At 39.8% G+C, this 27984-nt stretch overlaps 2 protein-coding genes across 4 annotated transcripts in view; both read right to left on the bottom strand.

Moving 5' to 3' along the window:
- Positions 1-1427: 1427 nt before the first annotated feature.
- Positions 1428-24013, bottom strand: yjefn3 (YjeF N-terminal domain containing 3). The gene is made up of 6 exons (XM_077606779.1): positions 23927-24013; positions 8666-8774; positions 6079-6189; positions 2296-2409; positions 1761-1911; positions 1428-1624 (listed from the first exon to the last, which is right to left on the bottom strand). The coding sequence occupies exons 1-6, from the start codon at positions 23992-23994 to the stop codon at positions 1428-1430; spliced, it is 750 nt and encodes a 249-aa protein (XP_077462905.1). The 5' UTR covers positions 23995-24013.
- Positions 8718-27984, bottom strand: part of gatad2ab (GATA zinc finger domain containing 2Ab) — a 35125-nt gene continuing 15858 nt past the window's right edge. The window contains exons 11-12 of one of the 3 annotated variants that reach the window (XR_013301253.1): positions 23927-24013; positions 8718-8774 (exon numbers count right to left, since the gene is read on the bottom strand). Coding sequence is in view for 1 of the 3 variants with exons in the window: in XM_077606778.1 (XP_077462904.1) it covers positions 27480-27613 (134 nt within the window). In the remaining 2 variants the exon portion in view is untranslated. Of the gene's footprint in view, positions 8775-23926; positions 24017-25462; positions 27614-27984 lie in introns of those variants that run through there. The other 2 variants (XR_013301252.1, XM_077606778.1) reach the window with 2 other exon arrangements.

Here is a 27984-nt window from a genome sequence, read left to right as displayed (position 1 = left end):
TAAAGGCCTAGCTGCGGAATACAGCACCCGCCACTGGTTGCAAACATGATGAATAGCGTTGTCTTTCTTTTTAACTTAATTGAATACATACAGGGTATTTGAAAATGTCGCAATAGCAAGAATGCTTTTCCTGACAGCAATTAAAGGCATTTGAGTATTGTACTGACATCTACGCATTTAAACACTTTTAAAAATAAATATTTTAGTACATTAGCATTGAAATGAGCCTGCTGTGACACAGGGTGTGGAACATAGAAGGACCCAAATGAAGGGAAGCAATCAAGGACGTGGAATGGAGTGCTCTAACAAAAACTTTCATAACGAAGGCGGAATTTCAGAAAATATTAAGGACTTAGAATTAAATAACAAAACCAAACCTGACATGAGGAAACGAGGAACTTGGAGCATGGCAGGTACGGTAATTGTAGACAAATCAGGGTGAAGCAGACGATCCGACCAAGAATGGCAAACAAACAATGCTGAAAGTGACAGAAAAGGGTTGATTACAAAATACACACACCTGATCAGACAATGGATGGGAAACCATGAGGGACAAAAGAGGCAATGCGCATTCAATAATCACATGGACAGCAGGAGAGACAAGGGGAATGCACACACACCCATCCCAAAACCCCAACTAAACCTAACATGCTGTTTATTTAATAAACACAAATGACCTCATTCATTATGAAACCTCCCTTGGTTGTTTTTTTGTTATTAAAACCAGAGGTTATATGCTCCATAGTGACTGGCTTTTCTCTGTCTGGATTTGTAAATAGGCAGATTTCATCAGTTAATTACTCTTGTAATGGAGGAATAAACCGGAAGAAGTAGCCTGGCGGTAAAAGTACAACTAGGAGGGGTAATAAGGAGTAAGCATGTTTCGATGACATTGTGGTGATAGACGTTGCCGTCAATGGCTACAAATGTGTTAACTCTTGGAATATAGCATTGAGGATGTCCAGGTCCTTGGCTTTTTATTCCATTTCCACTGTCTTGATGGATATCCCAAATGTAGAGTAAATCCTGCTGAAGTACAAAAAGAAGAAAAAGCGTTTCCATTAAAGCTTTCGATTGATTCTATTAAAACTAATGCCTAAAACACGGGTATTTTTTCATTCAAGTTTTATTATTAGACAACAATAACTGTTTTTGTAAAGGCAAAACAAGACAAATCAAGATAATGCTATAATACAAATAAAAATGAAACAGCTACACGGTTCTGTTTCGTGAAACAAATCTCCTTTGTTAAATAAATCCAACATGTATAATGCTACAGTTCTTATGCGGAGACTGACACAGAAAGGCCGTAAGCTTCTGTCTAAAAAGACGGGCCCGAGGTACTAAATCCTCTTACGGCAGATACGACTGAGACGTTATTGTTTCTCATCTGCGGGACGCAAAAACAAAAAGACGTTCACAAATTGTTACAGTTCGATGAGAGAGTCCGTGCCCGGGTATTCCGGTAAGTTGAGATCGTATTTTTTCTGGATATCGTAAGGCAGGAAGCGTCCAGCCAAGAAATGCTTCCCCGAAAAACTCATGGCGCACTTCTTTGGTGCAGTCAGGGAGATGAGCACTTCTGGGCTTATCCCGTCCTCACCCGCTTCTTCCACATCCCAACCTGAAGAACGACATGAGCAATTGACAGTTTGCACCCAGAACAAACCATGACTTTTTCCCTCCATTTGCGCCTCCGGACTAAGAAAAGAAGATCAGATAGAGAGCTAGCGGGAGGCCGTTCTGCGTTTAACACTCACCCGAGGGCACGTCCACGCTAGCTATGGGGACCTTGATCTGCTTGAGGGTCACCAGAATCCCGGCGTATGGTTCCTTAATGTCAACGACGTCGTCCTCGGGGCCCAGCATGGCGTCGATGACGAGGTTGTAGGCGTCGTTTATGAGCTGGACCTGTGAAAAGCAATCATCCCTTAGGGTGAATGACTTATTTCTTCAAGTAAATCCCTTCCAGAAGAAAGTTGGAATGGAAATTCTTTGGCTTTTACATTTATCCACAAAAAAGAAAAAGAAAAACGTACCTTTTTAAGAAGTAGGCCCAAATATTTCCACAATATTAGAGCAAGTAGTGCCTTGGAACCTAACTGAATTAAGATCATTTTTTTCTTTAAAAAGCGTGTAAAAACACCATTAAGCGATTGTTGAGGATTAGCAGCAAAGTACAAAGGAAAGTACGTGATAATGTGTACGATCAGGTTTTTTTGAGTTGTGATAGTGTGGCAATTGACAGCTATATTTAATGGTTGAACTTAAATAACATTACACAATGACGCTGACCTCTGTGGGGAGATATGAGAGGAAAGGGATGTCCATCTTCTCGCACTGAATTGTAAAATCCTGATGTAGACTTTGAGGGGATCGCTTTGGGTGGTAGATGGTGGGCTCATATTCCTGAAAGTAAAAAAAAAAGGATCAAAAGACCAAAATAGAGGCAGGAAGTTACATCATTAAGCCGACAGTCTGTCATCGTTATTATTTCTTTGACAAATGGCACAGTGTACATGGGTCGTTAGCGAGAGACACGTACATCCACCGATGTTCGGCGGTTGCGGTTTTCGCTGTCTGCTTCCCGAGTGAACGTCTGCCTTATAGATGTGAGAGTAGAAATCCAGATGCCCGCAAAACCAAAGATCTGTCGTGTTTCTCAGGACGCACCTGTGATCTTTCACCTTTACGCAAATCTTGAAACATGCATGTTGACCCTCACCACAATAAGAGAAATGTGTAGTTGTAGCAAAAAAAACATGTGTAACAGTCACACGGTGTCGACTCTTGTCAAGAGAAGTCAAACGAGCTCTTTTGATTGGCCAAACGTTTCGTCTTTTCACCGTGTGGTCCCCCGAACTAGTAAGAATAACCCAGGGGTGTCTCCAAAGGAGTCCACAATTATTATTTTGGTTATGGCGGCCTGGTGGACCAGTGGGTGTCACGTCAGCCTCGGAGTTCTGGGCTCTAGGGGTTCGATCCTAGGTGGGTCCTCACTCTGTGGAGTTTGGACTTATTGGGTTTTGCTCTAATCACTTTATGATTGTTTGATGACCGAGCTAAGCAAGAGTTTGGCCCTTGTAGATAGATCAATTTTTGTCGGTAATAAACTTAATCGGCTTGTGAACAAACCGGCAAAAGAGAGAGCGTGTGCAGGGCTGCGCTTAAAAGAGAAGCAAATAACGTCACTTTTGGCACAATTTCACAAATGTAGAAGTAAAGAAAAAGAATGCAAGACATAGTAAATTAAATGTTCAAAACCCTCTACCATGAGGTAAAGATTTGAGATAGACTTTTGAGATTCCTTGTGTTGTTCATTTTAAACAAATCAATGTATGGTTCTTTGGACACATTAGTGACAACAAAAATAGCTTATACAAGTTTCATTTCTGGATCGATACCTACCATTTTCCATGTATTTTTTTTATAATATCCAAAATTACTTTGTTTGAATCAATATCTGTATCATTTTACTGTCAAAATACTGCTTTTAGGCATTCCATATTTCTTTTATGTCTGTTCGGGAAAACAATACTTTAGTGGAACCAGTCATTAAAACAAAGTGTCTTAATATCCTGTTTATGACTGTCAAGAGATCGTATAAGTTAATTATTTCTTTTCCTAGTCGGCCGGCTAACTCCATCCTTCCCAAAGCAAATCCAGGATTATTGCTTTGCTCTACCGCTTCACTCACAAACCGAGACGATGCATTGGGGGGGCCACCAAGGGGCTTAAAAGAAAAACAATCTACTAAAAGAATTCTATGCGAGAATGAAAATCCTGCCGAAGGGGCCTTTTTACAAACATTTGACCAGTACCATTCTACCCTGTGAGAAATATGCAATATTCTGAGGATGTTTCATTATTTAAATCCTCTGGAAGTCACGGAGGTCGTAAGAAAGTGAACTCATATATAGTGTGTCTACATCATACAGCACATGTGTCAAAGTGGCGGCCCGGGGGCCAAATCTGGCCCGCCGCTTCATTTTGTATGGCCCGGGAAAGTAAATCATGAGTGCCGACTTTCTGTTTTAGGATCAAATTAAAATGAAGAGTATAGATGTATATTAAATTTCCTGATTTTCCCCCTTTTAAATCAATAATTGTAATTTTTTAATCATTTTTTTCTGTGTTTTTAGTTCAAAAATCATTTTGTAAAATCTAAAAATATATTTAAAAAAAGCTAAAATAAACATATTTTTAGATCTATAAAAAACTGAATATCCTGGGCTTTTAATCCAGTTCTTTTAATCCATTTATGAAAAAAAATTCTAAATATTATATCTAAAATGGTCCGGCCCACATGAAATCAAGTTGACGTTAAAGCGGCCCGCGAACCAAACCGAGTCTGACACCCCTGTCCTACAGTATAAACAGCAGTAAGAGAACCACAATAAAGTGAGCGAAAAGTTCATGGTACTATTGTGCTGCATGAAAAATGATGACAACGCTCAGTTTTGATTACGCATAAAATAAACGGGGGAAAAAAGATGAGTGATGATGTGGCTTGAGCTCATTTTGCAAAAATCCTTAAGTCATCTTGCAAGTGACAAGTCAGCACAATTTTCTTATCACATTCGCAGCTCAGCCACTGTAAAAAAGCAAACCCTTTGTGGTGTTTTTCTTTTTTGGGGGGTTATTTTTGAAGCTCACGTGTGCCAGTATGTCTTCCAGCTGACATGGATCACAAAACGCCAAGAGCAACACACACTCTGGCACCAGGGGAGCGCTCCTCGGGCCAAACTGATCGAGTTTCTCTACTCCGAGAAAACGAGTGCGATCCCAAAGGGGCAAAAAATGCTACCATTGAAAAACGATTTTTAAAAAGAAATGAAAAAAAGAGAGCGAAACGATGGCAATTTCAGCAACGACTTGGAAGAGTTCACGTCTGTGGTGTAATGTACTGCAGTTTGCATAGCCTATCTGATACAGCTCTAACCAGCCATAAATTGTGGTTGGGAGACAGGCATGTGGTAAAGATCCATATCCGTTTTCACTTTTGTGTTTGGTATCCTCAAAGTGCCTTCCAAAACTAATAGTTTGTCTTGAAATCTTAGAGAGCGCAAGACGCGACGCGACGCTCATGACATCATGTTCTCATGCGGGCCGTCTTAACGAGAGTAACAACAGCGTGATGTCATGACTGTCTGAGGACCCTTGCCGGGAGAGTAATGGGATAACTGCTCAAAGACCTTTACGGGAGCTCCAATTATTTTCCGGGACCGCTCGTTAATTATGACGCATGTCAAAAGTCAAGTTTTATTTTGATTGTTTAGAACAGTTTGTTCTAGGTGTTGGGAAATAAGTTCACGGGGCCCTTTACAGGGGCAATAAAAAGGATTTGAACTGTCCATGAAATGGTAACCAACTCATTTTTGGGGCTAAAAACTACATTAACACCTGGCTGGCTTAGAGAATGCGAAAAGCTATCATTTTTTTCCTCAAACTTTTTAATAGTTATGCTTTCATAACATAAAATACTATTGTTCAAGAGCCCATGAAATGAATATTGAAACCTTAAAATAAAAAAAAAATGCCTAAAAAAAGGCAGATCTTAGTGATCTGTCACTTTATAATGTAGTTTTATTTTTGCCACAAATAATGGTATTGGACAGCACCACCTTCTTCTGGTCAACTAATAGCAAGCGTGACAACAAACCCTTGTGTCAAACAACTCGGTTCCCCCCTACAAATTAGCTCAAGGAATATTTAAAGGCTTTTATAAAATCTGAACAAAAAAAATGTCTGTCGTAATTTTGATTTAAAATAATGCAATACACCCATTGGGTACAGCGATGCCAATTAGCGTTGTAAACATTTTTCTTCTTGATTGCCTGGCAGAGTTTATGATGCATGAAACAGGAAACCCCAAGCCACTTTTTGATAAATTCCACGTCCGCGGCAACTCAGGGCAACAAAGAACAATAAGTTGCTAGGAAATGGAGGAAAAATCCCGACGTTAGGCGCTATGAGGCAAGCTGCAGAAATGTGATCACTACTCTATGTTAATCATAAACTATATATAGGAAGATATCTCAATTTCTGTTGTTTGTGTGTGTTTTTTTTATTACTTACAAACATGCGCAGGTGTCGTGCACACACCAGGCCAATGGAGCCGTTCTGCTCCGGCCCACAGATGACCAGCACTGTTGGTTGTTTCTTGGCTAAAGAGTTGAGAGGGTAGGCCTGGAAGAAAAGCATAAATAGAAAGCTGAAGCTTAGAAACAAGGCTTGTAGGGGAGAAAAATAGAAAGAAGAATGCAGTTTGGAGCCATCGGACTTATAGGAGTTTTAAACTCTGTGCTATGTATGTGATCTGTGCCCATACAATCCCACCAAAATACCAGACGTGACATCTCTAGGATAAAAGTATATGTACCCTCACAGTGGGGTGGCTCAGTATATACTGTATCATACTTGTTGTGTAGATACTGAATCAAAAATTCATGTCGTAAAATGTGGCAGGCAACAGGGTGATGGCTAGAATAGAGTAGAACAGATCTTTATCCATCTCCCATTCACTTTGGCAAAGGGAAATATAGTAATATGAATAAATAACAGTTCACATACATACAGGAAGAATGTGTGGAGACCAATGTATGATTAATGTCTCCTGAGATGATGATCAGAAACTGAGGATGAGCCAGTTGCGGCTTGGGATACTTTTATGTGAACTAGTTCACAAACTGCAGCAGCATCAGATGAAGGCGGGGTGTACGATATATTGGAAATATATAGTAGTTGTGTAGTTCGTTTGAGTATTGGATGAAAAGGGTGTTGCAGTCTATTCCAGCTGACTTGAGGTGAAAGGCAGCCTGAACCAGTCTCCAGTCATGAAGAGGGCACATATAGAGAACGGGAATTGAACCCACACTCTTCAGCCCTACGCCCTCTGTGACTTGTTTATTATATACAGTAGAGTACTCATTAAACTTAATAGATTTGTGGAAGTGTTTTGTAGTAATAAAGCCATGTGGTAGCACATATTCTGCACATGTCAAGGCGGCTTCCAGGTAGATGTGAGAACGCACAGCTGGAAAACAGATTAGTCTTGGGAAAATAAAACACAATCACGTATCTGCGGTTCGAACCAGAAGAAGGTGTTCTGTTTTACGATAGTGCGTGTCTGACGGGGATCTTAACGAGTCCACAATGAGAACATGGCGAGAACATGAAGAGAAGGGCGGAATGCCGGCGAGATGGTCGTCGTGGGGATATCTCGCGTGCGCTTTGACCGCCAATCCGGCCGGCGTGAAGAAAACACTCTCTGGCTCCTAACATAACAAATATGGTCGTCGTTCAAGCGTGGCCCAGAGGTTTTTCATTTGAGAACGCGTAGCCCGTGAGCCGGTGTAAAGTGGAGATTTACGGCTGTGGGGCTACACAATGTCTCCCGTCTCTACTCAGGTGATGAACGGTCTCAGACCGATACGGAGGCCCACCGTCTGGTTCTGCTGAGTGCGGGCGGCGGGAAAGGGATTGACTTACAGAGAACCTATAATCTGCCTGGCAAATGAAGGTGTACGCGCGTGTGTTATTGGTGTGGTATTCCTGGACACAGTAACAGCAGTAGGTCGGCGGCGAAGCGGGCCAAATCGGACCGTCTCGCATCTCTCGCCACTGTAATTGTCTTCAAATAGCGGTGATGTCATGCGAGCGGTGGCGCGCTGCGGTCGGAGGCAGGCGGTAGTCCGACCGTGTTTGTTCAGTCGGGCTCGACTGCCGATCTTGGCCACTGGATCGGGATGAAAAGGGGAAGTGGATGTGGCGGTTGGACTCGCGCACTTCCTGTCTTTGCTCCTGACTGATGATGCCACTCTGCCGGCATTCACTTCCATTCGTGCCTTCTTTTTTTGATCGGAGGTGTCCAGAAATTTTCTTTTGAAGGTTTCACGTGGAAAGAGGCAATTGGGCATTTTTAGTCTGAGTGGAGGGAGGGGTCAAAAGGTCATTCACTTTTTCGGGATGATATTGTTTGGGTTTTATCTAATACCGACCGGTTTCTGGTTGGTACATTTTAGAACTTTTCCAGTGCTAAACAGTTCTTGAACCGACTGACTTTGGAGCTCGTAAAGAGAGCCAATGAGGTAACACTTCTTCATGGAAAAGGCAGGAGCGGTGAAAAAAAAATCTAATTTATTCTGTCTGGTTGCTTCGGAACCAGTTACAAATTGATCTCGGTTTTGGTACCAAACCCAAACCTGAAATAGTACAGTGGTTGATGGGGAAGTATAATTCAACCTTAGTAGAACATCTGATCTTCATTTGGGGTTAATCATAGACAAGTGCACACTTTTGTGTGGTATATTCCATATTTGACACTAATGAACATTCAAATATGAATCGTTAATTCTGAGCGTGACCACATCCAAGTTATTAATTGGCATTCAACTTGTCCAACCAAATCATTGACTTCCTCCATTGGAAATATTTACCTTTGCAGTTTATTGGACAAGGTCATTAATAATAGAAAATGTTTTTTTAACATGAGTGTGAAGTACATTATAATGAGTTCTGGTAAAAATGTGGAAAGCAATTACTCACATGGTTTCATGATGTTATATCTTATAACTTTTAGGGATTTTGGCTGGGAAGCCAGGGTTCCGAAAATGAGTCGTTGTTATGGTTTTGGTCCTCTACAGAAAAATAATAAATGACAAACCTTGGAGATGGCAAGCGCGCAAGCGTGTCCCCAGATCTCGATGAGTTGCTGTTGTCCAAACTTGTAATCCCGCAAAAGTTCTGTTTCAATGGCGCTCGCCTCGCCTTTACTAAAACACAGAACACAGCATGTGATCACTGACCAAGCCCGCGTAACGACCCGTGAACAAACCACAAGTTTCACACCAGAAATCAATCATGAAGCTGAGATTTTTGGGAATAAGCAAGTAATTAACTCCGCCTTCAAATTCTACCATTTTCAAAGATGTCATTTCTCTTAATAACTGTTTCTAATCTTTTGCTACTCTCCTTATGTTAATATCTTTTACACCACCAAACGTTTTATTAACATCTCTGCCAAACAATACATGAAAAACAGACAACACGAATGTGTAATTCTGTCCTTCTGCGTGCCTTATGTTTGCACACTATGAGCACCTGAAAAATTACAGAAGGCCCTGTACTTCTCAGCATGGGGACAAGATGACTAATAATGGTGCTGCTTTAACCATAAACGTGTTAGTAAGAAAAAGAGAGAGAAAATTCCCTTTATTTTACACCCATCTAGTGGTTGATGTTACCATTACGCCTTATCATGATGACCTATTAGAAAAGAGTCTTTGAAAAAACTTTTGTTGGACACTACGGTGAAGTAAAAATGATGTGATGTATGAAAGTAACAGCAAGGGTGCGTAAACTTTTTTGCTCCAAGATTTACTCAGCACTGAGTTCAGAAGGAGGGCAGCTGAGACGCATGTCATTAACAACAAAGGACGCCGAAATGAAGATGTTCAATATCAAAGGAAAGACTTGACAAGCAGCAGTGACAGGTCGCTTACATTAGCCGAGGCTGTCGACGCCACGCTTAGATTCTGATGCGGCTTTAACAATTGTTAAATGAGTCAGATATGCATGTTGAAGGAAAAAAGTGTAACAAACGAGACATTTTTTCAGGCCCGAAAGAAACTTTGGATCAAATCTTACTTGGCCATCAACGTAATGAGCACCCCTGAAGTAGAGTATGAGTAGAGTCTTTCCAAAAAAGAACAGTAAATGCAGAATTTGTATCATTCAGCCTACCTAATATCGCATAATATGCCAGAGGTAAATGCTTAATATTTCATTTTTTCTTGAAATGTCATGCTATAATAAGATTGCATGCTGTTAACCTTGAAGCTTGTCTATTATGTTGTGAGGTGAAGTATTGTTCGTGCGCTCTGTGCTGTGGGATTCTGCACCATTTGACTCCCCGGCGACTGTGCTGCCGATCCTAATCCTGTTTGTGTTGCTTTTAGTTTCCTTCAAGGCACAGCTGTGTGTCTGGGACTGTGTGCGGGGGAACTAAGGCAAGGCAGCGTATCTAAGTGGGGCCCATGGCATTTACCTGAGCCGGCAGAGAGGCGGCAGCTGTCACCCACAGCTCACCTCAGGGATGTTTCCTGACCGACTGAGACAAGCTGATCTTTGCAAAGATCACCTCAACCCACGGGCTCCGAGGAGACCCCAAACACGAGGACCTCGATATTACTGCACCGGTCCTCTTTGCCCTTGAGGGGTCCAAAGTTAAGGTTAGATACTGAATTTAGATCTGATACATTTTGTATGTATAGTTATTTATCTGGAAAAAGTATGTGAGTATATGGAAAATATTATAAATATGTTCCACAAATGCCACCTTTGCAGTGTCTATTTCATCTCCAAAATAAATTATCCTTGTACAATACATAATCTATTCATTTCAGTCCAGCCAGGCATACAATGGCCTTCCAAGAAAAAGCGACTAAAGAAATTTACTGCTTCTGCAACATTACCCAATTATTTCCACTTGATTTTCTATAGGTCAGTTCACAGTGTGTGCTTCTGGGTGTGTTGCCACCAGGGAGCAGCACAGTGTTGAAAACATACCTTTTCTCAGGCAGCTATTACATTAACACTGCCCCAGGGCACTAACCCAGACAAACATGATTTTTCATAACAATAACATAATATCTGTGTATTATGCTGTACTTTCCTACAAATATTTGATTTACATCATAAGGAGAAAATAATTTGCCTTCTATATTTACATTTTCTGATCATAATGAACACAATTTGAACCACCTTTTTCAAGAGCACCAACATGCAACAGTACTTGCAACATTGTACAGTATGCATTTTATTTTTTTTAAAGTACCCTTAATACAAGCTCTTGTTGCACAAAGGGAGAGTTGATTTCCCCCATGGTGCCGTGAATGCAAGCCTCCCAGGAGGACCTCCTGTTCGCCATCATTCTAAGCCCTGCTCCACTGTGATCCCAGACAGCTTTTAATGAACATGTTTGCCTTACTCTTGATGAAACTGAAAATACAAAAAGAGTCCCCTTGGGGGGCAAATGCTATGTGGCACGTAAACCAGAAAGATACAACAACACCTGCTAAATAGAGGGAGTCGAAGGATAGAAAGAGGCACATAGTAACACCTGAATGTGATCAAGGCTGTCATAGAATGCATGGAACATATAAGAAGCGAATACTCAAGGGGACAGTGCTCCTATTTTTTTTTCACTCACATTGCAGGAGTGAAAGAGCTGTGCTCTGGTGGCATCAACCCCCATCTCACTACGCTTAATTTCCACCTTTCCAGTGTGATGTGCTGCAGCGATAAGGAGCAGGATTAAAATAGCTCTGGCAGACCACCACAAAGGCTGGAATGAGAGAAACTGATGGAGAATTCTGCTTTCATCAGGATTACTTTAAATGCTTGCTTTAAATTCAAACTGTCAAAGGGAGATATTGCAGAATCCTTAGTGTCCCTTAGGGGAAACACCTTACTTGCAAAATCTCCATTCAGTCCAATATAAGGTGGCGCCTTGAGATTAAAATTGATTCACGTTGTGACCACAGGAAAAAAAGGGAGACTTTTGCTTATAGTATGCATAATCTTAGTCAAAATTCGAGATTAAAGTTTCTTGTTAAATTTTTAAATGCCAATTCATCACATAAAATATGTCAGTTAAGCTCATTAACATCTTAATCAAAGTCTATTTGCATTATTTCAAGAAATCTAAATGAGTCAAATGTACTTTATGCACTGGCAGACCATTTCATTTATTTCTAGTAGATTTAAAGCAGCAATTAACTTTGAATGGGTGTGTTTTTGCAGTGCATTTGGACCGGCAGGGTCAGTAACAACCGTCCAATCCAACAAATGAGTTATAATAATCATTTTTGGATGAGTCCAGTAGTGATCCCAGGTGGCATGAACCCTGTTCACTCACAGAGCCCACCAATAATTCAATTGCTCCAAAAAAACCACATGACCAAACTGCACTGTGTTTGTCCTTGTTGCATCCATTCTCTCAGAGTTCACCTAACAACAATCTCCTTTCTCTCCCGGACCACCATTGTGTAACCGAGTGGGTGTACTACTTTTGGAAGCAGGGAGCTGTCCTCTAATCGGACGCTTTGTCGTCGGTCGAGCTGCCTCGGAGAGGCCAGTGGCCGTAAAAGCACCCCGCTCATTACAACGGTCGGTGCAACAGTGCTCTCGCTGCATTTATACGCAATCATTAGTCATTCCTGTACTTATACACATAGAGCAAATAGAACTTTTATTTGGAAACACTCGACACAGCTGAGTCGTAAAAATGTCCAATTAAGAGTGCAGTGATCTAGCTATTTGTGCTTTTTAAACAGACAACACCTTTATCACGTATCCCAGTAGAGAGAATCTTGCTGAATGGACACAGAATTCCATTTTACTGAGTTGTTTTAGTGGAGAAAAATCTCTTTAAGATGAAAAAATAAAAGGGAAAGAGGCATTGACAGAGGTAAACATCCAATACATTGTAACGTCGAGGGCTGTCAGATTTGAACATCTATCACTGTCAATGGCCGGGAATAATTTAACTGGATTAATTGTGTGTGCTGCTATTAATGGAACATGCTGTTTTTTTCCTCCAACGCGAGGAGCAAGACAAATCCAATTTTCCTCCCTTTGTTCCTGTGATAATGTCATTATTCAGAAAAATATTAAGAGCGTGACCTCCACGCTGTCACTATGTACGTGTACATAGGAGCATTAATTTGAACACAACCACGTTCCCAACTCCCACCAAAGCCCAAAAAATAAATAGAAATGTTCTTAAATTTGATGTTCCTTTGCTTTTTCTTCGTCCATTTGATGTCCCTGCAAACTAAGCACACAACACGATGGACAAAGCCCAATGCAAAAGCCCAGAATCCAATAATAACTATAATAACTGGCGTGAAGATCAGGTGGCACAGCGGCAGCCTCAGCTGGCCGAGGGCGCGATTGGGGGGGGGGTCTGGGGTCCTTGTGCCTTCATATGATGGCAGTTGAGGTGCCTGTCATGCGATCTGTCACGCTGCTCCCTGATGCTTATCGAATCAGCGACTTGGGATTCACTTAAATCTGCTGATTTATTCACGTATGAAAAATTATAATCCACAATCTCATCTAATCTGGTCATTTATTTAATCAGTTTAGTTCACTCTGCACATTACTCATCTGATATAAACACCTGCGTAATCTAATCAGATTTTGAGATATTAAAAATTGGAGTGTCAGATGCATTCTCGTAAGAGTATGCTTGTTTATGCGAGAGGTGGGCAACTGCATTTCATGATTGGATTTTGTTGTTGCCTTATTTAGCTGGATGAGAGGGATGCGGTCGACCGGATGCACGAGCCCTGCCTGAAGAACAGCCTGCGCATATTGAATTGGGGCTGATTTACATCTCCCCAACTATCGTCCTGCTCATCTCTTTAAATTTTACTCGGTGCCAGGCTTTAAAAGTCGCAGTTTTAACATTTGCGCCCCATTGCCGATAGCAACGGCAGTCAGTAGAAGCTTAATGTAAGAATGATTAACAAGGACAATAAAGTCGCTTGACTGGTTCATTCAAATGCAAGCAAAGAGGCCAATGAAAGACTTGGAGTGGCGCATGATTTGAATGTAAGGCGGCTTGTTAGACGGAATGCGTTGGTGGGAGATCAAAGAAAATACATTTTGCTGCCAAGGACATATTACATGAAATATTGATTACTTAGCGTCAAATTGTGGCACGTGTGAACAAACAAGAAGCACAGATCACTACAAATATTCATTTGGAATGTGTAAGCATGAAACTACAATGAAAGGAAAAGAAAAAAACATGAATTCACCTTAAAATACTAACAGCTGTGGTTTGGTTTGGCTAATTCTGTTCAAATAAAAACAGGAAAACCGTCAAATATAACATGAAACTAATGTAGTAATCAGAAATATAATTGATATAGGATGACTGTTATTTAACATCAAACAAGTAACCATTACCACTAATACTTTTGAGTATTTATAATAAATACAATACTTAGTTAATACAGTATAATACCATGACACTAGTATTCATGTACTTGAAACCACATCATCAGTTATTTTTTCAAACACAGTTTTGAGGTTTTTCCAAAGAATTTTTAAAATCATTTGGGAATATTACCTTCCACAGAATCATTTAGTAGACTGTACTGTGCTTTGAAATATTTTGGTTCGTTTCAAATCTATATAATAATTGGCTGGCGACCAATCTATGTTCAACACTGCCTAAGCTCGATTGCTAGAATCAAATCGTTCCAATTATTTCCAAAAATGATACGAGCTGGCTTTGATTGAAGGGAGACAGTGAAGGTGAATGACTATGAAACATTGTAATGAAAGAAGCCAAGCGACACGCCATTTCCTCAGCGGACGTGCAGCACAGTCTTATCGCGGGCGCTCACACAGAACAAGTGAAAAGGCTAGTAACAATCATCTTCATTCTTACTGAAAAGCCATCAACGCTGTTAACTACAGCTTTGGACAAATTAATTGCACGCAGGCCGCCGCGTTGTTCTCATGTGGCTAATTGGAATCGGGGGGCGTCAGATGGCTAAAGATGATGCGAGTGCCAGCTGTAATTAACTTTAAGACAGTCTTTGCGGGGGGGAATTTTTTGATGGCTTAAATAGCAGGAGTAGAAAAGCAAACTGAGGATTAAAATAATGCTGCTTGTTATTATAATAGCTCAAAAGCAAGAGCACAACTAAAGTACTTTAAATCAATAAGAGCCTGGTAAATAAAATAAAAAATACAAATATATATATATATATATATATATATATATATATATACATATACATATATATATATATATACATATACATACACACACATACGTACACATACGTACACATACGTACACTTACGTACACTTACGTACACTTACGTACACTTACGTACACTTACGTACACTTACGTACACTTACGTACACTTACGTACACTTACGTACACTTACGTACACTTACGTACACTTACGTACACTTACGTACACTTACGTACACTTACGTACACTTACGTACACTTACGTACACATATACACACACATATACATACATATATATATATATATATATATATATATATATATATATATATATATATATATATATATATATATATATATACACATACATGCATATAAGAAAATTAATGAAGTAAAACATTCCTGGAACTGTTTGATAATGGACTCAAGTTCAGGAATCAAGCATTTTCCAATCCACAACAAAATACTCGCGATTCGCCTGGGTGTAAAAAAAATTAAAAAGGAAACAAATAGATAACAAATTAAGAAAACTAGTTATAAAAACTGAGATGCTACGCTGACTGTTAAATACTTCATAGGAATTAAGAGAATCAAGCCATATTTGAGTCTGCAATTATGAACATCATCCTTAAGCTTTATACCAGTATACTTGAATGTCATTCGAATTGGTACTACTGGCAGCGAAGGATTAATGGCAGCCAATGAGTAAATCCGTTTTTATAATCAGGATGTGCTGCAAGACTGGTGTACAGATTAGCACACACTCACACACACACATACACACACCCCGCTGTAAACAAACAATATACAGAAACTGTATAATTGATGAGCACAGCAGTAGCTTTAACCACGAGAGACCAGAGAACAACCACGTTGAAACTAACATGCCACCGACCTTTCGCAGCTATATTGGCTTGACTGGGTGAGTGTGTGTATGTGTATTTATGGCTTTATGTTAGCCAACAGGGGCACATAACGTGAGGAAGAAAGAGATTTATCCTTGAAATTCATACCGCTACCATAAATGTAAAACCTTGAATGAGGCGCAGACAAACCATTGAATTTAAGATGCAGTCGAACACTACCTTTTTTTTCGTCCATGTCCACTGTTTTGTATTATTTTTAAGTTTTACTATAACTTAAATTTGCACTTTAGAGCAGTGTTTCCCAACCTTTTATGAGCTGCGGCACACTTTTTGCATTGAACTGAAAATCTTTTCATTTGTCACCTATATTAACAATAGTCATTCTCATCCAAGTTTTATCAGCAGGAATCACATAAACCTCCAAAATTATTCCAAAATCTAATTTTTCACACTGACCTAATGTCACCAAAAGTTGATGCCTGCAGACCCTGAACAACTTCCGATTCGAGTGATGTAGAAATAAGTCATGTCATGTTTTTAATCGCATCATTTTATGACTTTTCTCTAATTATAACTTAAATCTCCTAATTTTACGCCCAAAAATGCTCATAAAGACTTTACATCGCCAAAAATTGATGGCCTAGAAACCAAACAAGAAAAATAAGCAACAAAATGACTGTTTCACAATTTGAATCTTGTAATATTATAATCTATAATTTAACGTTCATCATATTTTGATTTCAACCTTGTTATAGTTCAATTTAAATCTTATATTCATATTCATTTTTCTCTCCGTATATTACATTGTATGACTTCTTGCACAGTGGTTGGGAAACACTGCTTTAGAGGGGATATTGTAGAAACTGAATATTGCCCACCCAGTCTTGGGGGAGACAGTTATAAATACCCATGCTGAACAGAAACACATTAGGTGTCCTGATCAATCCATCTATATAATGGGGCAGTGAGTTATGCAATCTGGTTGCTATGTCGACGACAGCAAATGTATCCTCACTATAAAAGTGTACTATCTAGTCACAATGAAGCTTTTCTTTTCAAGACAATGGCAGCGATCCGTGCGTGTATTAAGGTGTCGTCTCCCATTTGAATGTTATCATTTACTTTTGCAATGCCCAACAACATAAAAAAAATATTGTTGCGGAATGAGGTGTAGACAAAGCTTGAAATTCATGATACCCTAATGGCAAAAATGTGGCCGTAGGCAGAAAAGTCATGCTGGGAGTGGGTGGTAGAAATGATTGCATTAGCATCTAATGGATATGGACTCTTAGTGACTTGTTAGCACTGTCTTCACTGTATAAAGCGAATCGTGTGGCTCATTACGTGTGATTTAAATGTGACAGCAGCTTGTGTACACCTCCGCACTCCATCTACAACACTTGCTGTCACTTCTGGTACATTCTCGCTACTTGTCATTAGATGACAGTTGTTGGTTAAATCATTTCAGCATTGTCATAGCAGTTTATACTGGTTCCTTTTAGAATGCTATCAAAAGCGACAAGTCAAAGGCTTAAAGTGACCTCATGCTTCCCTCTCATTTTCTCCAAATTGCTGACTTTGTCCGTCTGCAATCTCCCTCGGGGTCACTATTAACCTATTGGCTTTCAGCCCACCTGAAACTGGGGGGATCTGGTCTGGGCAACTGCCTATCAACATATCCAAGAAGTTCAAAATTCCACTGCACTCTCCCAGCGACTGCCTCATTAGAGGTGCTAGATTGATGGAATATAGAGCTGAAGTAGTCTGAGCTGTGTAGAAAATGTTTCAGCGGAAAAAATAACAACTTGGAAACACTCATTTCACAGCAACAATTCTATTAAATGTGGCCACGCGTTGGATAACCAGCACAGCTAATATAATTGGTTATCTCCTCTTTTTCCAAGCAACTTTACATGAAAGAACCACTACAAAAAGTCAGTAAGGCAATTGCCACCCAAAAAAATCAATAAACACAAAAGTGTTCTGTCAAATTGCATCTGAACCAATTAGCGGCAATTGTGGAACCTGACTAACTCGCATTATAAAAGGCAGTTTGTGATGGCAATACATGTCAATGTAACCAAGCTCCTTCCACAAAATGTTCATAGGTGTGTCATGACAGAAGATGCTGTTATATGCTTCTTTTATTATGAGCTATTGCATTTTTAAAGGCGGCCCATCAGCAATCCATCGGTGGGTTGTAACACTGTCACTAGCAGATGTCATGTCTTGTTAATCATCCTCTGTGAACATTTTCTCTTAAACACAACACCTGCCACTTTGACTTGAACTGACTTGGGTTTCCTTGGCAACTGGCAGGGATAGAATAGAGTCTACCTGTTACCTGTACCTGTCTGTATGTAAATCCTATTTAATTCACGTGGTTTTCTCACCACTCAGTCACTTAAAATGACTCACGTTTTTTTAGCGTTTGTTCATTTGTCTGCAGATTGTGGCTTGCCAAAATCCAATCTATTTATTCCAGTGAAGTATCGCCTGACATTAACAACTAAGACTCTGTGAAGCAATTACTGTAATCGACTGAATGTTATGCAAAAGACAGTATTTGGGGCTTGTGTGTCGAGCATAGAAATTACTGGCACAAAAAAATCTCAGGGAATAGAGTTGTTGCTGACATTAAAAAAAACAGTTCTTTCTCGTTCTCGTCACCTCCATCGGAAAAACCTTGACCGCTTCTGGCAAGACGCCCACCGGTTTATCCACAAAGCGGATTGCGAATAAAATAGCTAAGGAGAAAATGGCAGTTGCTGCTGTGATGAGCAGAACTGGCTTGGCAGGTTTTCAGTACAAAATAAGTGTGCAAAATCCTGCTGTTATTCAATTATGTTTGCAGCGCGCTTAAAAATCAACACAGGAAGACAAAAAGAGAATAAGAATAAGAGTTGATGTATTTTAGTGGCCGCAGCAGCAACTTTCCTATTCATAACGAAAGTCAATGAAGATGCTGTATTTTTAAAAGCCAAAATAGTTTGCTTCACTTTTCTATTATCTCGAGGTTTAATTTGTCAACATCCCATTAAGCATTTCTGAGTCAACATTGCTTTAAAGCTTGTCTGCTTATAACACATGGCTCGTGTTTTGTTTATGAAGTAGATGCAATTTAGAGTGGCTCAGCTAATGGAATAGAAGGCCACCTTAAAACGCTATAAACGTCGAAGCAAATTCTTTCAGACACGAGAGCCTTGACTTAAAGATTTTTTTTTAGGTAAGGAGTCATTTTTCATATTCAGTTACAAGTAAAAATGTGATGAATGTCTGCGCTTCACCACCTCCATTCAAAATTCATTGGTTTCCTTGTGGTGGAACGAAAATGTAAATTAAGGCAAAAATGAACCATCTATGGAAAACTGATATGAAACTGATCATCTACAAAATAGAACAATGTCCACCACTGGTCAAAAGTTTGAATTTAAAATGTACATTTCAGGTATTATCGGTACCAGGAAAAAAATCACAGTCCTACAAACATGGCCAGTTTTTGCACTCTATTTTAAGGGTGCACAAGAGGTCTAAAGAAAAAACTTTTTGGGGGTCAATTATATTGCCAGTTACCTAGTCCCAGATTTAGTTTAACTATGGAGTATTACTGTCTGATTACTCTGGGTGTCGGTCCTGGGCGCACCTCTGCCTACAAACTAATGGCCAAATTTACATCATTTAAGTGCAAGCACAGCTTGTCTAGCCACATGCTTGTTTTTCTTATTATTATTATTAAGCAGCAGACCATCTGTTTGGGTCATTGAGAAGGTTTTATGGCATGTCAAGTAAGTGAAGAGTTCTCATAAAGTGAACCCAAAAGCATACTCATTAAACAAGTATCAGTGCACAACGGCCATCTGTAGTTACCACTTAGCGGTCGAATCAAAGAGCCGTCTGATAAACACAACAAAAGGGTAACAAGCCGAATTTGCAAAGTGTGTTTTCTGCCAACCTGCACTCATTTAACTCTCTCTCTCTCTTTTTCGTTTGTGAAAACTCGGCTCAGATCGATTTTCCTCAGTCAATAAGATTGATTTTCTTCCCCCCAGCCAAACTACAACACGCACACAAATAAGTCATTAACAAAACAAAATCCTGCCAAAATACATTGAAAGACCCAAGCCTCTTATCATTCGTAATTACCTTCAGGACCCTCTGATGGGATTTAGCATAATAAAAGTGGAACGAGAGCGTTCTTTCACTCTCAAAATCCATCCATTTTTTCCCAGGAGGGTGGCAGCTGAGATGGGGCCTATCCCAATTGACTTGGGGTGAGTGGTGAGGGGGCGCTTGCACAGCGCATTGCTCACGAAACAAATTGCAGTTGTCTCGTTCCAAAATGACTAAATAAATCAATAGTTGAGAGGATTGGGAAACTCGAGCTGATTGGCAGTAGAGTAATGAGGTTTAGCCCCACCAATCACAAGGAGAATAGTGAGAACATTCCATATATCATACATGTATACTACTACCCTTTCATAAAGTGGAGATTGGTACATACAAGAGGTTTTGGCTTAACTTACTCAATGCCAGCCCACGTCACGAGGGTTAGTGTTCTCGTGGGTAATAAAATACAAAAATTGAAAACATCTATTAACGGCAATAGATGTAAATCTACTTCAACTGGAAGTGATCATTGGATCACTATTGGTTCCTGGGCCGCAAGTTTGAGACTATTGTTGTGTACCAATTTTGTATAGTAAATATTTAAGAGTGAAAAAAATCCTAATTCATGCTAGAAAAGGTTAAGTATGTATAGTCACACTGGTGCTTTGAGATATGAGTGACGTTGCAGCCGTTTTTGTTTGGACTTTAGTATTAAAATATGCAACAAGAGCGTTAGACGTCCAATCCATCCGACGGCGTTCATTCGCCCCTCCCGGTCAAAATGGATTGGACGTCTACCACCGTCTTCAAGTACTAAATTAACTTTTTGGGGCAAAAAATAAAGTGGTCCAGCCCTCATGAGATCTAGTTGGCATCAAGATGGCCCGGAAACCAAACTGGGTTTGACATCCAGTGACACTCAGTGAAGAGTCTCTCAGTAGTCTGATATTTTGCTGCCGCAATAAGCAATCATGATCACAATCTTAGCCTGTCAAGCCATGGCGACGATTGATCGATAACGCCAAAGTGGATTTGACAAAACGCCATCCTTCTGGATTTTCAACCTGTCGATAAACGGGCCATCTGAGCAAGATGTGTTATTTGCTACCCGAGTATGCTCTCCGGTTCTATGGAGGCAGAAATAAAATGTTTCAGGACAAAATAGGGCAACTTTTGAGTTCTAACTAGGGCAGGTTAACCTTCAAACGCCTTTGATAGAAAGAAAAAAAAATCCTGCATTGTGTGCCTTATTTGGGTGGAAATTAGAGCTGTGAAGGAGGAAGAAATTGGTGAGCTTTCACAATGAGACAAAAGCATGCACAAGGCCAGTGCTAAGACCTCCTTTCGTTTCCAGTGAGTGGTCTTTTAGTCACGCTCCCATGTGGTCTTTTATGGGAACAAACGGAATTCTGAGTGACATTTTAGCCCGTCGAAATGCCTGCAACCTTTAAACTCGGCTCTCAAACAGTCTTGTGTTGAGCCAAAATGGGATTATTATTTGCTTTTGGACAATGTGCCATTGTATTGTCTGTTTTAGGCATGCATGTTTATTTTATCTTGGCTTCCTTTGAGCTAAATCTCGTTGGGGACGATGACGAATACTGAAAGCTAAACAGGCACCGGGTCAAATAGGAAAAAGTGTTTTAAATGGATTTAATTGGGCCATTCAGTCAAGATGGCTTTGGGGTAATAAAATTGCATTTTTGTTATTATAAATCTATTTTAAATGGCAAATAATTTGGGGGTGGTCATTTTTATTATTGCTGTAAATGGTAGCTAATGAATTAACTGCAACGGTAAGCACTTTGACAATGCCCTGCAATTAACTCTTTTATTCATTAATATATTTTTGATGAGTGACAAGTATTTAAATAGATGAATAAATAACCAATTCATGAAAAGAATTTTAAAATGCAATAAAATAGTGATGAGTAATAAAAGAAATCTTATTACAAATATATAGTCATAGGGGGTGCTGGAGGCTTGCCAGGCAGGGGGGGCTGATTTGGTGGCCAGTCAATTGCACCATATTGCTGAGTTTGTCCCAGACGGAAAAAATAAAAATAAAATTGCACAGGCGGCCCACGACACTGAGCTAAAATTCCAAAGAGAAATACATCACTAAAATCCCTGAATATTTTTTAACTAGAGAGCAAATGAAGACTTGAGCAGTTTGAACTGCAGCAAATTAAAAAATGATCAAGGTTCTCGTTCTGAAATGTAGCAATAATCCCTAACTGGGGTGACATAAGGCAGGAGGTAATAAGGACCGTGACCCCATTGATTTATTTTATTTTATATTTTTTACACCGTTTACCTCAAGCGGCGCCGATTATATGACATTGAAGATCAAGTGCTCTCGGTCTGGAAAGTGTCATACAAGGTCTTAAAATCAGGATTTGTGTCATTGAAATGTTTGAGCAATCATCGTTCACATGAAGGTCATTTATCTGTCCCTTTAGATGCTAAAACTTTCCATACTGACTAAGTATCATGATATGAAAACCCTAAAAAAGTGGTCTTCTATCAGACAGCCTGGCGAGTTGGAGAAAGCGCAGGTGCAAATTTAGCACCGAAAGAAAGACACAAAGTTGAAGTACCTCTTCATCTTCCATCCTGGTCATGTCAGACATCTTAGCACAGCACGCTATTATAACAGTCGAAAGGCTTTTTTTTGCTTTAAAAACGCAACTGGATTTGATTCTAATTGTGATGAGAGACGAGAAAAGGATCATCTTGTACCTATTGATCTCCTTCAAATGAAGTCAATATGTTGGAAATTGCATTGTCATGTGTCAAATGTGTTATAAGTAACCATTCAAAATATGAATGCTGCTAGCAAAGAGATACAAAAATTAACCATCGAATATTCAAATAATTGGGTCTCCTACCTTGATCATATTTTTGGGGGGTGATGAATGTAACAGAAAGCAAATATTGGGAGTCTCACAAAAACGCAACTACCAATTTAAAGCTATTCGGGATTACTGGGCTTCCAGATAAACTTAACATGGACTTTAAATGGCAGCGAAACAACGTGACATCAAATGTCATCATGACAACATGACACTTGATATGATTTCAATTCTAACCAAGTAGAAGGTTCAGTCTTGCACGGCCAACATTTGGCTTCGGTCCCACCTTCCCCGTCACATTTCATGCATATAAAATGCATCATTTGGAAATGATTTATGAGCCACGTGTTAATAGCATGAATATTTTAAATGCCTGAATTTGTCGCATGCATAAAAGTCGCACCCGCCGGTGTACACACAAACATGCCATAATGAATCGGTTTAAAATTCGATTTCAATGTAAACGTGATGCATCAAAATGGTTTCGGAAGAAAGTCATAGGTCGCAAAAGTTGGGTTGTTGAAATTTGGGATTCAGTGACGTGTTTAAGAATGTCAATGTTTGGAAATTGATGTGATTTAGAAGCAAACACAAAGTTGTAACCTAATAAAAAAATCATGGTTTTGAGTAACATAATTGGATGATTGTTTAAGGTGAAGATTTAGTTTTAAGCAATGTCAAATTTTCTTTTTTTTAAGATTAAGCACAGATTGGCAATTGTCATTTTTTTCCCTCAACTGTTTTTTCCCCTGAAAAACAGTCATGTGAAAGTAGACTTTTTAATTTTGAAAGAAAAAAAACCTCAATCACAGAAGAATCGTTTGTTTCTCGAGAACACCGTCTTCCACAAAAGGTCATTTACGAGATTTATAAAAATTGAAACATTTTTGGTTGGGGTTACAAACTTTGCCTTTGAAACAAGGGCAACCTTAGAAGAATTGCCTCAGAATAAAGTCACAAGTGACAGCAAAACAATTTCATTTTGCTCCAAAGATGGCTCATTCAAATATGACTCTCATTAAACGTACACTTTAATCACTCAATAGCTAAACTCGGTTTCCATCTAAAAACAAAAACACAACCACCACAATGAATGGTATCAAACAGTATTAGGAAAACCCTAAGACCAGAAGATAGAACTGGTGCACGCAAAATTAAACTATAGACTGCAAGGCATCTGAAACATCTCAGGTGCAAATTTGCATGGCCTTCATCCTTAAAAAAATGACATCTTGTTCTTGCGAGCTCATAGTTCAAGAGAGATATTCCTTACACGGATGGACACGATAGTAGTAGCAAAAGACCTGCCTACCTGAGGTAACGCAGAGGTTCTATGGTCTCGATCTCTGCTTCAGCTGAGCTGTGGTTCATCTTCTCCATCTGTTATCACCCAACAAGACTGCTAAAAAGAGGAAGAAATAAGCAGCCGCGCCACTACGAGACAATCCCTGGATGTTCTGTTTTGAACAAACACACACACACACACACACTAGAGAGACAGTCAATCTGGACAAAGGACGGCTCGGATGCTTTTCAGGCTCCCGTTTGGTCCACACTGTGCGGCATTAAAAAGCAGCGCACTTGCTCTAAGAGCGATGGCCAATTAACACTCGGGAGAGGCAACGATAAGCCGCCTGATTGGCTCAGGCGGGCAACCACCATTGGAGCAACCCCCGCACTCCCTTCCTCAAATACTCAGCGGCCAGAGCATCCCTTGATGTGGAATGTAGAGCAGGCGCCACAATGGGAGACTTGCAAACATTGCACATGAAGAGGACAAATTTAGTGTGATGCCAAACCGGAACGAGGGCACGCATTCACAACTGTGTTTTGTGTTACATAAGCGGATGACAAGAAATATCAGTGACAGCTACATTTGCAGAAAAAGTTCAACTGAATAATTCATTACTGCTGTCATTCCAAAATTGTCTTGAGAACCCCCCTCGAGTAGTATATTATTCCCTTTGTGGGATTTTTTATGAACTCAGTTTAGTGCCCTGTCACACCCTAATCCGACCAATCTTCCCTATTAGGTATTGGGTGTAATATCCCCTCCCCACACTGTGTAACTTTGCTAAGGGTTGTCTCAAAAAGTGTTTGCAATTTACAGCTCGGTAGCATATTATTTCCTGCGCCTCTAAAAAAAAAAAATAAAAAAAAAATAAGACAAAATTTGATGACCCTTGCGCGACTATCATTTGTCTATAAAATTCACCATAAGCACACCTCTGCAAAACATGGTACTTATTATAAAAAACTAAGAAATCACAGATAAAAATCTTATTGAGACCTGTTCAAAAGAAAAACAACAAAAGTGAAAAGATCTTAAAAAATAAATAAAACTGACATCCCTAGTGAGAAAAAAAGATGTAAAACACAACACTTGGTAAATTCTGCCATCTAGCAGTGACAAAGCAATGTTGCAGTATTGAGTAGGAGGAAGTCAATAAAAGGGTAATTCAGAAGAATGAAATCAATGGAAGCAGAAATCTTACCATAGTTTTACAGATTATTTTTTTGAGGGGGAGACAGGGGGAAAAAAACAAAATACTACAACTCAAGTCTTAGCAATCTTTTTTAGCAAAACAATAGTTTTTGTGGCTGTCAAAAGAAAAACATGCAAACTAATTTAGAAATTCAGGAAGACAACAACAGAGACAAATGAATGCTTGTTCATCATTTTTGGGTAGAAAATGATACAATACTAAAGTATTTCATGACACTAATGGGAGAACCAACCTGTAGAGGACAGAATAGGCTTTACCAAAAGTATAATTAGAAAGTGACCCCAATTTTTCCAAGTCAACTGAATTAACACAAGACAAAGAAATTGACAAGTGAGTCAAAGAGGGATTAAAATTAGTTTTTATTGGTTTTTAATAGAGCAGAGGAGGGGGGAGAAATCCCCCATAAAACAAATATCTCCTCATACATCAATTTCTTTGCAATGTGGGTCTGGCCACGTCTTTCCCCCCCCCAAGTGAGCGGAATGAATGGTGATGATTTTTAAACAATGACGTACGTATACTTGTCTTTTGCATCCACAAGATGCACAAGGTTTGTTGCTGCTGCTGCTGCTTTTATGCCTGTCAGGAATGTGGAGACAACCTGAGATGTTTCCTCCGCAGATTTTTAGACTCAGTTGCTCAAATGCACAGTGAAGGCAAGAAACCATGACACTTTTCTTTCCCCAACCGTAACGGGATTGCTCAGAAATTTTAAGAGATTTGGGATCAGCTTTAAAGGGGCTAAAATTATGTCTTCTGTCAGCCTCATATTTTTGGAAAGTAGGAATGGTAGTACTGGAAACCCCACATAACCACAAAGAGATGGTGCCAAAAGGAAGGCTCGAGACGAAATCCCTGAACGTCAGAAGTCTGGAGACCACTCCGACGTTATGCTGCCAAATTCCAATCATCTGTACAGGTTATACAGTTGCAATGTATTGCTCATACAACATGGTTCATTTGTAATGAATTCAAAAATTGGCTGGAGGTGTCACATAGTCACAAAAAAACAAAACAAATGCTTAAATTGGAAGCAAGAGCTTAGCAGTGGGAATTCGAAATGTTTGATCTTCCTCAGCGTATTCTGCTGAGAAGACACCGCAACCTTTGTGAACAACCTGACGCAACATCATGGCCACACCAGAAGAACGGGAGGTGTTTGGATCACTACATTCTGAAAGCTGTCCAGCAACGTGACGGACGCCAAACGCATGTCTTTAGTAATATCTTGACCCTATAAATAAACCCAGAGACCACTATGTGTCGAGAGGAAAACAATGCACCACAACCTAAAGGACTAAAAGCAAAAAGAAAATAAAAAGCATGTCACACAATGACATTTCGCACAAAATCCCTCCAGTTCGAGCATGACATCATGTGTTTGTGTTTGAGTCCAGAGGTTTCAAATCAATTCCAAACCTTCTGGCAGAAGGGATACCATTTGGGTTCCACTAGTTCTTTGGGAGTTTAGTTTGTTTCTTTATTTTTTTTTCTTATCTCTCAACAACAGTTCTCAAAACATTAATTCAGGCGTCCTTATTTTTACAATAGTATAGGAAACCTTTACTTCATTCTTTGCTTTCTAATCAGTATTTTAAAATTGGCTACAATGTGGAAAACCAACAGATGTAAAACCACCTTGGACATTAAAATGAGTCTGGATAATTCCCACCTCGGTATGAGGCAACTTCCAAAATGTTGGAGCAAAATATTCCCCCCCCCCCCCCCCGAAAAAAAACAGACAAGAATCCTAACATTCAGCCTTACAAAAGAACCCCACACACAGCGTCTTCTCTGGCGTACGTGCTGGAGGTCGGAGAGAAGAAGCGGTCTGTGTGCAGCATGAGTTTTTTGTTGTTGTTGTTGTTTTTTCTTTCCATTTATTTTTGCAAAGCCAAAGTCATTTCCGCCATGGTCCCAAAGATCAAACGATCTACGTGACGAGATCTTCAGTTCATAAACCGCCCCAGACTTCCCGTAGATTGGGAAAAGGCGCATTATTTGTCCTATCAATTCATATTAATAATATTTTTTCCCTGTCTAATCTATAGACAGCGATTGGGAATCCTGTGCCGACTCCTGCGTGGTCGACCAAAGGTAGAAGTTAACCAAAAAAACTGTACTGGATACAATCTTTATATCCCAGGTTTTAGGGAATGGGCTCTCATTGTAGAAAAGGATGAAGCCATCCATTTCAAGACAAGAAATAAAATGAGGGACATTCCGTCCATCTCCCCCCAAATTCAAAAAAGGGATAAGAATGATAATATTATAGAAGGGTCGGTGCATAATGGCTATAATAGGTAGGACAGGGGGAGGGAGGTGGGTGTCTAATATGATAGACGGGGTAGCCAGCAATTATTTCCATGTGTTGGCTGCTTGGGAGATGGAGCGGGAAGGGATCATGTCCAACAGGTACTCCCGCTGGCGTTCCACAGATGTGGTGGTCTTGTGGGCGGACAAGCTGGGGTTCACGTAGGCCATTGTCACGCCTGCCAGAACATAAAACGGTTAAAACAAATGCACCCGACCTTGTTTGACATGCATGAAGGATCGAGCTATACTGTCCACTGGAAGAAGACAGATTGGATCCAATGAATGATGTTGAAAGCCCCGATTCCAAAAATTGAGACAACATTGGCGATGATATTGACTCGAGTGCATCTTCTGGGTGGGTCGGGTTTAATATTGCTGATATACACATTCCCCGTGTAGTGTAACGTACCTCAGGTGGAATTTGAGTTTATCCATATTGAATTGAAGAAGCTTTCGCCCATTTCTCGCAACATCTTTTAAAGCGAGTATTGCGGATTAATAATGTAAAGCCATTTTAGCCAGACATGATCAGATATCACCTACGGTC

Source organism: Stigmatopora argus, chromosome 8 (assembly GCF_051989625.1).
Source record: "Stigmatopora argus isolate UIUO_Sarg chromosome 8, RoL_Sarg_1.0, whole genome shotgun sequence".
NCBI lineage: Eukaryota > Metazoa > Chordata > Actinopteri > Syngnathiformes > Syngnathidae > Stigmatopora > Stigmatopora argus.
Note: the sequence above shows the minus strand (reverse complement) of the source record. Positions and strands in the feature narration are given on the sequence as shown.

Coding starts and splice junctions, on each gene's coding strand:
- yjefn3 (XM_077606779.1), bottom strand. CDS start 23,994: ATGGAGAAGATGAACCACAGCTCAGCTGAAGCAGAGATCGAGACCATA. Junction 6,190..8,665: donor GCGCGCTTGCCATCTCCAAG/GTTTGTCATTTA, acceptor CTTTTCTTCCAG/GCCTACCCTCTCAACTCTTT. Junction 1,625..1,760: donor TAGCGTGGACGTGCCCTCGG/GTGAGTGTTAAA, acceptor GTCGTTCTTCAG/GTTGGGATGTGGAAGAAGCG.